We start from the raw sequence: 13,474 nt of genomic DNA on the forward strand, positions 1-13,474 counted from the left end.
AAATAGAAGTTCGGTTTTTGAGACTCTTACACCGAACACTGAACCGAAAAATCGAACTTTAAAAAAAATAACAGTGACGCCGATCCGAATAACCAAATTAGGTTGGTTCGATTTGGTTTTCTAGTATTTATGCCCACCCCGGGCATCACAGTACAACCCCACTCCCCACTTAACATTTGATTCTACTCTTTTCCTTAACAACCTCATTTTCAATTCTGTCAAAAATTTCTTTGCTTTAACACGAATCAGTGAGAACACCGTCCCAGAAAACAGGGGGTCAAGACTATATGTATCAATAGTTTTAGTTATTTGGCACAAAAATAGTTGAATTTATGAATGAACTGCTGAGTTAACAGACAGTCGGCAGTCAAAAAATAGTTGTTACTCTTGTGTTTTCTCTAAGCTCTCTTGGTTCAGCATATATAACTAATCCTAACTATAATTGCCTTGAGACGTACGTAGTTATAATTGTCGTGTGCTTACTTACATCTTAATGTATGATGATGCAACATTATCCTAGTTTAGCATCCAATAGAACATTTCTTGCCAAGAGAAAGGCTTTTTGATCATTCATTTTCCTTTATGATCAATTGTGCTACTTTCTTTAGACTAAATAATATTGTTTGGGTGATAATTTGCAGTTCTTACATTAAGACTTAAGAGTAGCTGTCAATTCATGATTAATTATATATGACAAGGGTTTCATTAGACATAAAAACATTTTCTTCCCAGCATAACTAAGTTTAATTAAACAGAAAGTAATTATTAAATATAGATAGGAACAAGCAACTGTTTAATTAAACATAAGTAATTATTCAGTCATCCAAGCATATAATAAGCTTGCTGAATAAATGGATGTTGGAGTAGTTGTTCGTCGTCCATCTTCTTAGAGGGTCCTTTATAAAACACTTGTACAAAAAATCTCTGGCATTCTCAGAAACATAAGTCGGAATTATTGGGTCTCCATACATAATATTCCATTGCAAATCATTATTGTTGCGATAAATCCAAACTTGACACCCAGTCATCATTTCTGCCACAGTGCAACCTAGCGACCATATATCATAGGCTTTTCCAGGAAAACCACTGGTCAAAGATTCTGGGGGCGCGTAAGCTAGATCCCCTCTATTACTCATCACAGTTCCAGTCGTATATGTCATTCCTTGAGCAATTTTCGATGACATTCCAAAGTCACTCAACTTCAAGTGCAACCCAATATGTTGAGCATATTTGAAAATCAAAACATTAGTAGGTTTAATATCACAATGAACCCATCCTGTATTATGAACGTCTTGAATACCCTTTAAGAGTTGATATGCAAAGTAAACTACTTGCTTTTCAGGCATACTTAATATTCCTCTTTTCGAATTGACGATCAAATCGTGCAGCGATCCAGCAGATGCATATTCAAGATACAGATTGTAAGTTAGAATATTATTGTCGAGGCTTATGTCTGATCCAAAGAATTGAACCACGTGAGGTGAACCTTTGAGAGTTGTCAAGACTTGTGCTTCTAGTTGGAGTGAACTCGAACTACTAACATCAGCACATTTAACAGCAACAACATCATGAGCACATGACGAAATAGGATCCATCTTCACTGCATAATAAACTTTGCCGAAACAGCCAGAACCAAGAACGTAAAGCTTCTTCCACTGATTCATAATAATATTTTCACTTTGTTCTCACTAATTTGTTATTGAATGATTGTGAAAAATATGAAAAGGGTAGTTGCTTTTTTATAAGAAAAAACTATCCAATATAGTTGATATGGAAAAATTGAAGGGTTAAGCGTGTTACCTTTGGTAACTTTCGGACAAATTCCATATTTGACATGGAAAGGATAAATTCCATATTTAAGTGCACCGTGGATAGGATATAAAGTGAAGAATAATCATATTCATATTCTTCTAGTTAAATGTTACTCCCTCTATGATTTTTTTAGGTTATTATTGTTGTTCAAAATAATTAAATTGTTCAAAGTTTAATAATTGAATTGAAATGTTTGAAACTTTTTTTATATTTGTCCCATTTTTTAATGAAGTTTGATATTTTCTGGGAGATAAATTGCACTACTTACAGAGTTATATTTATGACTTTACAAAAAACAATACTGAAAATTATGGTTTAAATATGTCTTTTGAATGTTTTTCTTAATATGTGTGCATTGCCTCACAAATTCAGATAATATTGTCTCCGTCCCTATTTACTTGTCAAATTTTGACTTGATACACTTATTAAGAAAATAATGATTAATATAATAAGTTTATCATTATACTCCTATTAATTAATAGGATCTCAAACATATTTACTGACTATATTTTTCAAAATTTTTAACTCAATGTTAATAAATTGGGGTTAATAAAGAAAAGAAAATTATTTTTCCTTGAATTGTCAAAAAATTACAAGTAAAAATTAAAATTAAATTAAGAAATATTTGACAAGTGAATAGGAACGGATGAAGTATGAAATAGAGGGAACATTAAGGACGGTATACTTATTTGTAGTTTCAAAAAGTTTCTACAAAAGATTCTAATGAATAATCACATGCACCAACATTTTAAGTGCACCCGTGGTGAACGTTGATATGATAGAAAGTGAAGAATAATCATATCCTTCTAGTTTGTTTTTTTTTTAATTTTAACAATCCTTGGATAACCTCCGATTATATGATGATTTAATATAAATAAAATAAAAGGGGATATAATCCTAACCTCCGATCCTATGATGGTTCATAAGCCGACTAGCCTACTAAGGCCTATCTATTTATTCTCAATACTAGAAAATGAAACCTAATTACTGTGCACTTAGAAGAGAGGACTCCTCTCAATACCAAGACAGTAGGAAAGCAAAAGAAAAGAGCCTAACCAAAACTAGAACTCTTCCTAGAAGCTATACCTAAGACTATATAGTTTAAAAGAGGAAGATAAGCATTCGAAGATGAACAAGTTCAGGTGAAGATCCAATCAATTTCTAAGGCTGTTTTTTGGTCCTCTTCAGTTTTCTTCTTCTGAAACTTGTCATTCTCATTTTGTCTAGGTTGAAGTAACCTCTAGTGTCATGAGGGAGCTGATGTTTTAAATAGTCAATTCATTTCAAGCGGGTTAGATTTAGGATAGGTTGGATCCTAAATAGATCTAGATATTGATTTTAATTTTTAGAATATTTTTTCCTAAAAATTTACAAGTACCACATCATAAAATAGATACAGATATTATTCAATCTATTTAAGCCAAATGAAGTAAATTTAACGAACATACATGTAATTATATACTCTTAAAGAAAATGTAACTTGTTCTTATAATTATAAAAAAAAATTAAATCTCAAAGGATGTTTGGATTGGCTTAAAAGCTGGTCAAACCTACTTTTAAGTTAAATTTTTTTATACTTTTGGAAGTGTTTGACAAATATAAAAAAACAACTTAAAATAAGTTAGAAAGTGTTTGACAAGGTCATAAATGACTTAAAATAAGTTTAAAATAACTTAAAATAAGTTAAAAATCAAAAGTAGGTCTCCCCTAATTTTTATTTTTTGACTTAAAAGTCATTTCAATTGGACTTTTTATTTTTGATTTAAAGACTATTTTTTAAGCCAATTCCAACGGGCTCACTTTAAGAAGGTTTTTCTTCTATCTAAAAATACTTGTCATGTTTCACTTTTCGAGAATCAATATACTTGAACTTTGACTAATATTTTAATATGCATTTTTTTTTCGGCGGAATGACCTAAGAGGCCCCTGTACTTGGCATCGTTTGTCAGTTGAACCCTTCTACTCATCAATTTGCCAAATGGACCCTTAAATTCGATGAAACTCTATTTTTAAAATCCCTTTAATCATTGACCGAGCTTATGTGACACTAAAAAATGGCTGAATTTGGCAAATAAGTGATCACACACATTTTGAAGCAAGTGAATACAATATTGTTATTTTAAAATTGTCAAAATTATAAGCAAAACAATAATAAATAATTATTTGTTTTAAAATACTGAAAACTCCTTCTTCTTCACTCCACCCCACCTCGTCCCACCCCCACCCCTTCTCTCTTCTTCTTCTGCCCCACCCCACCCCACCCTTTTTCTCTTCTTCATCTTCAACCTCAGCCCCCATCCACCCCCCATTCTCCCCCGCCCCTACTCCTCTTCTTTTCTTCTTCTTTGACATACACATTATCACTATAAAATCATCCAATAAAAAAATTTTTAAAAAATTGCAAAAAAATATACCATTCACCATTTTTATAAACTTAATTCTTTAAGATCTATTACTTGAACTTACATATAAACATATTTTTTTCAATTTGAAGTTTTCTTGATATCTCTTTTTATCAAATCAAAATAAATAAAACCCTAAAACATGTGCAAGAATTAATTATAATCTATCACATTTTGTGATTGAGAAATTTTTTAGTGTGAACTATGAAAAAAGATGAAAATGATGGTTTTTATTTTTGGGATGAAAATGATAGAAGGTGGGAAGGAGGTGAAATGAGTACGTACAGTGAGAGAGAGAGAAAAAATGTATTTTTTTTAATATTATTTATTTTTAAATATTTAATTTCTGATGTGTGATTAGAAAAATAATAATAATAATAATGATATGTCATTAAAAAATGACGTGTTATTTCATGTGTAAAATGAGTGTACTACACGCACACCCATTGGATGAGAAAGGGGTCTAAAATATTATATTTAAATGAATTTAAGGGTTCAGTTGGCAAAGTCGTAAGTACAGGGATCCAACTTACAAATCGAGTCAAGTATAAGGGTCTCTCAGGTCATTCCGTCTTTTTTTCCACTATATAACTATGAGAATAATTATAACTTAATAATACTTTTTATATATTTTTTGAATTTAAATTTCAAAATATTAAGTTAATTTAATTCAATTTAGCTCAAAAGATTATCAAATGACCATTTGAGAAGTGAAGATCCCTATTGTCTCCCTCTTTCATATCTCTTTATATTATAAACTAATTTATCAACATTGAACACACGTTTTGCATACATATATCTTGTATAAGTAGCAAACAAAAAAATAACTTAGATACTATTTGTTATTGCATTAGAGGCTACAACAGAGTATAAACAACACAACAATCAAGGTTGGTTGAGGCACACACAGGGCAGAATCTGAAACGAATGTACAATATTGACTGACATGTACTAGGTTCAGCCAAAAGAAAACAGAAAACACAGACTAAAATTTGAAACCATTCTTTTCCATGACGGCACTGATAACTAGCTTTTATTTGTGCCGGATATGCATCTTCTCCAGACGTTCAGGTCCTCTAGTGAAAAAGCCAAAAAGCAGCAACAAAGTAGTTAATGGATTAGCTTCGTTGAATCCACTGCAAAATGTCCGGTCGGATCACTCCCTCAAAACCATGTTTCACGTGATTCATGCGTTTGAAACTAGTAGGCAAAACAGTGTTGAACTGCCTGTATTGGATATTTGTTCCAGCTGGGCTTCTTGGTTTCATCATCATGGAAATGGTTGGGTACGCTTTCTGCCATGTGTTTCTAGCTGAGGTAAATAGATGCCTGCTGCTGGATTCCTTGTCCTTGCCAGTACCATATTTCTGGAAAGCTTCAGGCTTGGCAGAGTGAGATGAGTTCCTAAGCTGCTTAGTTGCACTGGTAATCGCATTGTTATCTGAGCCTCGAATATTAGCAGATGGCTTCATTTTGTCAAGCCATCGAAGGATCCAATTACCAAGGTTCCGACCAGCTTCAATATCTCTTTCCTGTACCTTGCGATGAACGGTCAGTGCCATGTCAAATGCAGCTCGTGTTCGCCTGGAAAAGTAAGAAATATTTGAAAAACAATAATACAAGGATGAAGGAACAAAGCAATCAATATTGGACAGAAAAGATCATGAACAAGCATCCAATAACAGGGAATAACCATCCTTAGGCTAATCTGGCAATATTGACAACCTTGAATATTTTCCAATCAACAGTACATCTCAAATATGAAGAATAAAAAAGGCTGAGAGAATGTGAAACTACTGTGTGTCGAAAGAGGACCAGTAAACATTAGACAGTAAACACTTCCACAATCTGATCTCACTACCGTAACAAGAAAATTGAGGAATTACGTACTAACTATACCATGGATCATATAAAGCTCAGCACAGATTCATATTCATGATAAACTTGAATGCGTACCCGCTTCACATCAAATACCTAATCAAATTTGCCAGAATTCATGTCATGGATATACTTCCTTGTATCAACACATATAATATTTACTTCCGGGACCTATATTACTGATTGTTGTCATAAAGAATATTCACTCTCAACTCATCCTGCCGGCCTCAATGCTATATCCAGCCTCTTCTTCCTCCTCATATCAACAGTTGTTCAGGCGTGAACAAGAGAAATTACGCTTATATATTACTCAGAATCATTGTTTGAACAGTATACTATTTCAACATGGCATAACATGAACAATGTGGTGAAGATGTGGTTAGTTTGGTCATATCAGTTGAGATATTTTGACATCTACTACCAACTCAGGACAGTCAACTAACTCATAGATTTTGATGAAGAGAAATATTGAAAGTCTTCTCTTCTAATTTTATTATCCTCATTTTCCTTAAACAGTAAAAGAATCCACTCTTTATCATTTATATATTTACTTTAAATTTCGTGCTTATTGGTGTTCTCAGACATGCAATCAGCATCTCTATCCATATCCTTGCATCTTGAACATAAAGGCATTGGCAAATCCAACACATCAAAACACATAAATGATGTAATGTATGACCTAACGTGCCTACACAAATCCAGGAAATATAGGCCCAGTTTTGCATGTTAAACTGAAAAGTGCTCAACTCACCACCTACATGCATCATCAGCTCTAAAAGTATTTAACAAGCAACTGTTCTTGAGATATAAGACAAGCATATATTCCAGTCCCATTGCTTATAGAAAATTTAACGTTCACAAAATTCAAGGAACAAAAGAAAAGAGATGTACCTGTAACAATCTTATTCCAACAAGATTGTCAAATGTCGGGGAGTCCGAGAGATAAAACTGAGAAATGGGACATTAAATCCACCATTACCACTTACTAGAAGAGAATTCATTTTAAACACAAAAAGAAGTAATATCCAATCTAAGAGATCTCTGTTCAATAGTTGGGAACAGAACAATGGATCTGAAAATCCATATCAACAATATTCAAACAAATAAGAGCAACATCAAATTGTCAAAGCCGGAATAGCAAACGTTTGCCATTTTATTTGAGAGAACAGCAACCATTGTCACTGAGAATGACTAAAAGCAGAAAGATACATGGGAAGGGTATCATGTCAAAAAAGGTCATTTAGGAGAAAGAAGCATATGGTACTATAATCAAGAACCATTACGCTGAGCTAAAATAACAATAAAAAGTTGATGAAGATATAACTATAAGAAAATCACCAAGATCACATTTCCAGCTTAGACACCTATGGAAGTTCTCCTCTTGACGGACTCCTCCAAGGACAACTTTTCCATTTGCATTGGGAAGAAGTGACAAATTTATCACCGAGTCCTATAGAAACTATGCCAAATACTAGAACATGAAACTGCATATGCATTCAAACTGGGCCCTGAAATTGGATGTCTGCCAAATACGCTGATAATTCATCCTAAGCTTCTCTCTTTTTTCCAAATATCATCTTAAACTTATTTTCACCTCCTGTCTATTATTTAGTGTCGCACTGTCACACCATAGAAAGCCGAGAGTAGTAACATTAGATGATCGCTTTTGTCGTTTCATTTTCTGACACATTACTCTCTCAATCAGTTTTATCCTAATACCTCCCAATTAGTTTTATCCTATTATTACTCTTCCAATGTCTCCCACTGTCCCACACTCTATTTCTCTTGTGGTTCTCCCATTCCTGATAGCAAAGATATTGCCTCAAATTCAACTTTGTCTTCTACCCTTGCCTCTTTTCTCGTTCTTATCCTCTCTCCCATTGTCTTTCTACCCTCCTCCTATCTCTCCTTTCTCCTTTCTATTAGCCTAGTTATTCAGTCATTAGATAAAATACAGAGACCATGTATATTAATGTCCCACAGTAACCTCTCTTGAGCCTCTTGCTCTCCATTCCCCTCATTTACCTAAAAGCATGAGGACAATGACAATGGCAACCGCCGCAAACACTCAAGTGCTATTGCTTATTGTATGATTAATTATGAAGCTGTTTCTCCAGTTACTAATTTTTCACTTTCCTCTCTCTCAGACTTGCCCTGAAATTGAGTGTATACATTGTCGAATCAATATCATATTGAATCAAATTGTTTGTCTCTATTTCCAGTCAACGGATTGATACATTATATAAGCTAAGAAAAACTAAACCTAATATTCACAAAAAAAAAAGTATCATTAGAGATCAAAATCAGATCCAATTCAAATAACAAAATACCTTTGAGCGAAATCGCGAAGCCTGGGATACTTTGGACTAATAAGCTTACGCTGAATCCTCAAGAACAGCCTGTAAGTTCGCTTCAGACCCAAAAAATACGCCGTTCCTAATGTGATCTCCCATAGAACCATTTTCTTTCTAGAACTTTCTTCTTCCTCTATCAGTCTCTTCTTCAGGAAAGAAATTTTTCTTTTTTTCTTCTTCAAGTTTTATGAGAATATATGGCGTTTTCGTTTTCGTTTTCGTTTTCAACAAGGCAAGTTGAAATCGTCCCTTTCTGGATAGCCGCCAGAAAGTACCCGCAATTTCCCCTTCTGTCAGCTTTCTGCCTTGTTTCTCTACATTTGGGCCCATTTTGGGCTACGGTAGACTGAATTTGACCCAACTATTATTTCCGCTCGAGAAAATTTCGTTGGACGGCCCATTTAACTTAGAATAACTTTTTTCAAAAATGACTAGATTAGACTTGATTAGAGGTCAATAGTTATAGTTTACTTAACTATGATTCATAGCTACATGTTAGAAGGAGAAGAGAAGCAAACAAGATTGGGAGAGGAAGGATAGAGGCAAGAGAGAGGATGAATACGTGTTGTATGCATTGTTTCAAGTTGTATCGTGAAAACATTTGATTTGTATCGATGAATACAATTGTATCGAGTTGTATAACTATTGAAAGACAAATATAATTGTATCAAGTGTATATGTCCCTTGTGTGTTCACTTTGTATCAAGTGTATAAATGAATATAATTATATCAAGTGTATTTGTTCCATGTGTATTCAGTTTGTATTGATAAATTTGAGTGTATCTGCAATTGATTATAGATTTGTATCAATATAATCAAGTGTATTTTGTCTTTATTATACATTTATCATGTGGTGTATACTTTTTTAGAATATGATTGATACAATATTGTATATATCCATTGTTCAATATGAGGCATACTGAGAATTTGGGTATAAAATCAAAGAGGAGAAGAAAAAGAAGAGAGGTTTCCACCATCTTTCATGTGCTTTGTATCATTTTATATGGACAGATTAGATTATCATTCATTTTATGTTGACACAATAGTAATTCTTTCAAATTTAACTGAATTCTTTCATTTGTCACCGCTAATTGAAAGTAATCTTCAATTTTCATATTGTTCCAATTCTAAAAGCAATATAAGGCAAAGCGTCAGTTTATAAACACATACAAAAAGTTGACCACCTTAACAAACTTTTATTTAAAAAGTGTAAGAAAGCAAAGTTCACTTGCCCATTTTAATTCTTTTTAAATAGCTTTAGCTTCCACTTTAAGCAAGAAAATGGTTCTTCTCGTTCAAAGCCCGGTCAATTACTTGATACTGTAAGAGCAATTTTATGAACAAATTAATTGAAAAGCAATTTTAGTACTTTTTCGTTCTTGAATTTGACATCAAAATTGAATTTTGATCGTGTTATTGGATTCCCATAGCTAATGGTTAAAAAGTCCATGCAATTAATCTTACATTTTGACCTGTTAATAATTCAAAGGGTAATATAATAAAATTATATTTCTATTAATCGTTTCTTAAAAAGTGTGCAAAGTCAATACGGACAAATATTGTTTAACAGAAGGAGTATATGAAATTCTTTTAAAAAACATTTTATATGACCAATTGAAACTATCCGACCCTAAAATGAATATGGCACCTACTAGGTGGGGTATAAAAACATCTTTCCGAAAAGTAATTCCTCTTATTTCGCCGACTTATAAGCTAGTAAAGTGCACTACAAATGCTTGTTATTTCAAGAGATTGCAGATTTTAGAATAAATTTTCTTATGTGATCTCTCTTCTTAAAGACTTGTATAGAGATATTAAATTTACGGTATTGATAATTAAATTATTATTAAATATAAAAAGATATTTTTTTATAAACTAAAAAAGGAAAAAATATTAAATAAATTAACTTAAAACGACGTATTAGACAAATTAATATGTAGGCTTTTCATAAATATCGGGGACTAAAGTGTCCTTGCAATACGGAAGACATCTTTCCAACTGTGTTGTTAGAGTTACGGGTGTTTAGTGCAAATTATTAATCCCTCCATCTTATTTTATGTGATATTTTTTGACTTGACATGATATTTAAGAAAAAAAATAAAGACTTTTACAATTTGTTGTCTAGAATAATTTTAGATATTTGTGTTGTTGTAATTCATTTAATTAAGAATAAATAGAAAATTTTAAAGTTAAATTATTACTAATAACAATAAAATAATATTCTTTTTTTTAAAATGAAAAAGAAAAAAATGTCAAATGAAATGAAAGGAAGAAAGTATATTATTTTGTTTTTGGCACAATTGTATTCTCAAATTTAATGGCATTATTTGCTAATAAATCCCCTTACTAATTATTACTGAGCGACACAATTTCAATAAGGGAAAAGGGTCAAATATGTCCCTAAACTATTCGAAAAGGTCTAGATATACCTATATTTAAAGTTTGGCTCACTCGTGCCCTCGCCGTCCAGCTTTTCGTCCAGATATGCCCTTATGGGCGCTAAATGCTAAATGGAATTGTTACGTCATTTTTACATTACCACGTGACATTTATATTAAAGGGAAAAGTGTCAAATATATCCCTAAACTATTCAAAAAAGTCTAGATATACCCCCTTTTAAATAAACTACCCGACCCGTTTTCAACAAAATAAAATTGATAAATCCTGAAAATGAGTAATTGACTAATAAAAATATGAAAAAAAATATAAATTAACGCCAAAAATTCACAAATAAATATAGTAACCTTAAATTCAACAATTTCAACAATTTTTAAAATTTTTTATTATTTTTTGATAAATTCCGAAAATTAGTAATTGATTAATAAAAAATATGAAAAATATTATTCATTTTCGAAATTTATCGAAAAAATTTGTTGAATTTAAGGTTACTATATTTATTTGTGAATTTTTTGCGTTAACTTTATATTTTTTTTCATATTTTTTTCCTATTTTTTATTAGTCAATTACTCATTTTCGGGATTTACCAAAAAAATTTTGTTGAAAATGGGTCGGGTAATTTATTTAAAATGGGGGTATATTTAAACCTTTTCGAATAGTTTAGGGGCATATTTGACCCTTTTTCCTTGCAATAAATATAAAGTAATCAAATGGCTAGAGATTGAGTTTAAGTGGATAAGTGGAATAGGTGGATAAATTTAGGAGGTTATGTGTAGGATTTCATAAATATTGGGGGCTAAAGTGTCTTTGTAATAAGGAAGGTATCTTTCCACCTCAACGGTGAGAGTTACGGGTGTTTAATGCAATTTATTACTATAATTATTTTATTTTTGTACTCTCAAATTTAATAGCATTATTATTTGCTAATAAATCCCCAGCTAGTAAATAACCTCAACAGCTGCCAAACACTCTCTCCGCTTACTCTTTCTCAATCGCCGTTTCTCTCTCATTCTCGAATCTCCAGAATCCGGCCAACATGCATAGACAATCACTCGGTTCATCGGGATCGAAGTTACACCTCGCACATGGAGTCGTCATCGTCGGCGGCAGCAGGGACGAATCCGCCGTCGTGACGGCGGCAGAGTCTCAGAAGATAATGACGAAGGACCAAGCCTCTCCGTCGTCATCATTCTCTAACAACTACGATGAAGGAGAAGAACAAGTACGCAAGTCAATCAAGGCACTTAACAAGTCATTGTCTAGAGCTGAGAAGTACATTCACCTCATTCCTGTTCTCACATTTCTCTGCTTCTTCATCCTCTATCTCTTCTCTCACAGTCCGTCTGATAAAGGTACACTACATTTTAATCTCGTGATTCAGAGAAAAAACGAACTCGTTTCCTGATTTTTCATGTTTTTGTTTCAGATTTAGCTCAATTTCAAGGATTTGAAGGCTTCACCAAGCGTATAGGTATGTATAATGCACATTCTGTTTCGCAATTGATTTTTTCAATTTATATTTTCAGATTTAGTTCCATACTTCCATTATACTCAAGTATTCATCAATTCAATAAAAAAAAATCGGCTCTCAATGTGTTTCACATACTTCTCAGATGCCTTGTCCGTATTTTGTTTGCTCTAATGACTTCTCTTCTCCTTTTTGCTCTGAGTATGCAGAATCAGCTAATATTGACGAGTTGCACAGAGTATTAGAAATTGAAAATCCCCCAGTTTTAGCGATTCGAAGCACAAGGAACTTGCAAGAGATTAATAGACAGGATGCAAAACATCGGCGCCACCGGAAACTCGCCGATTTTTAAGCAGCTGTTTGTGCTTTTCACTCTTCTTTATTCTCCCTATATTACTCAACCACCTATTCATGGCGAATTCACCGTCGGCGGAGCCTCTCTCACGTGCGTAACTCGTTCCTTGCCAATTTTACCGTTTCTTTATTACCACGCCTGTGTGCATGTGAATTTCTTATACTAGTAATTTTGGCTGTTTTGAACAGAATTTAATTAACCGGTGCAGTACTCTGTAAATATTTACTTTTTATATGATGTACCAAAAAACAAAATATTCACTTCCAAGTTTTGGATACGTAAATGGAAATTCCTGAGCTGGAGCTGGAAACTAGAAAGGAAAATATCAAAATTTGTGTTCGTATAGAGTTATAAGTTATAACAAAAGATCTTTTGTACCGACAGTTTTTTTTTTCTTCAGTATTAGCCATTTATCGTATGTTTAAGTTGATTTATTTGGTCAATCAAAACTGTAAAGTAAAAGATTTGATCAATCTTAAGGAATTTAAACAGAATCAATGATTACTGATACCGGTTTATACTACTAGAAATACAATGGATTAGTAGGGACGAAAATAACTTTTTATTAGAAATTTTGCTCGAAATTTTTAATTCTAAAATTGTGAATTTAAGTCCGGAATAGTTATAGATATTGGGATAGGGAAGAGGGCAAAAGCCAAAAGGTGAGGCAGAAGTGAGTACGATAGAAATATGAATGCAGAGTGATTGTGGAAAACAGCTGGAAATTTTGGGACCGTTACAGATGCCTCGTGTTTCGTTTGGAATTTCCAGCTGGGCAAGACTTATATATTCATATGCTAAATGCCCT

The 13,474-nt window shown here is 32.7% G+C and overlaps 4 protein-coding genes across 4 annotated transcripts in view; 1 reads left to right on the plus strand and 3 right to left on the minus strand.

Moving 5' to 3' along the window:
- The window catches only part of LOC125841370 (heat shock factor protein HSF8-like), a 267,031-nt gene that overhangs the window by 209,896 nt on the left and 43,661 nt on the right, over window positions 1-13,474 (minus strand). The window lies entirely within an intron of this gene.
- Window positions 816-1,664, minus strand: LOC125843122 (mitogen-activated protein kinase kinase kinase 20-like). Its single transcript, XM_049522348.1, has one exon. It carries the CDS (start codon window positions 1,662-1,664, stop codon window positions 816-818), a length of 849 nt encoding a protein of 282 aa, XP_049378305.1.
- LOC125841379 (uncharacterized) lies at window positions 5,029-8,729 on the minus strand. The gene is made up of 2 exons (XM_049520494.1): window positions 8,423-8,729; window positions 5,029-5,798 (listed from the first exon to the last, which is right to left on the minus strand). Exons 1-2 carry the CDS (start codon window positions 8,551-8,553, stop codon window positions 5,333-5,335), a joined length of 597 nt encoding a protein of 198 aa, XP_049376451.1. The 5' UTR covers window positions 8,554-8,729; the 3' UTR covers window positions 5,029-5,332.
- On the plus strand, window positions 11,759-13,043 carry LOC125841380 (uncharacterized). Its single transcript, XM_049520495.1, has 3 exons — window positions 11,759-12,195; window positions 12,270-12,314; window positions 12,521-13,043. Exons 1-3 carry the CDS (start codon window positions 11,880-11,882, stop codon window positions 12,661-12,663), a joined length of 504 nt encoding a protein of 167 aa, XP_049376452.1. The 5' UTR covers window positions 11,759-11,879; the 3' UTR covers window positions 12,664-13,043.

Source organism: Solanum stenotomum, chromosome 10 (assembly GCF_019186545.1).
Source record: "Solanum stenotomum isolate F172 chromosome 10, ASM1918654v1, whole genome shotgun sequence".
NCBI classification, from domain to species: domain Eukaryota; kingdom Viridiplantae; phylum Streptophyta; class Magnoliopsida; order Solanales; family Solanaceae; genus Solanum; species Solanum stenotomum.

Bases quoted from the DNA above. Each gene is read 5' to 3' on its own strand.
- LOC125841379 (XM_049520494.1), bottom strand. From the start codon at position 8,553: ATGGTTCTATGGGAGATCACATTAGGAACGGCGTATTTTTTGGGTCTG. The intron at 5,799-8,422 runs GTATTTTGTTAT...TTACTTTTCCAG, and splicing joins CTTCGCGATTTCGCTCAAAG to GCGAACACGAGCTGCATTTG.
- LOC125841380 (XM_049520495.1), top strand. From the start codon at position 11,880: ATGCATAGACAATCACTCGGTTCATCGGGATCGAAGTTACACCTCGCA. The intron at 12,196-12,269 runs GTACACTACATT...TTTTTGTTTCAG, and splicing joins TCACAGTCCGTCTGATAAAG to ATTTAGCTCAATTTCAAGGA. The intron at 12,315-12,520 runs GTATGTATAATG...CTGAGTATGCAG, and splicing joins AGGCTTCACCAAGCGTATAG to AATCAGCTAATATTGACGAG.
- LOC125843122 (XM_049522348.1), bottom strand. From the start codon at position 1,664: ATGAATCAGTGGAAGAAGCTTTACGTTCTTGGTTCTGGCTGTTTCGGC.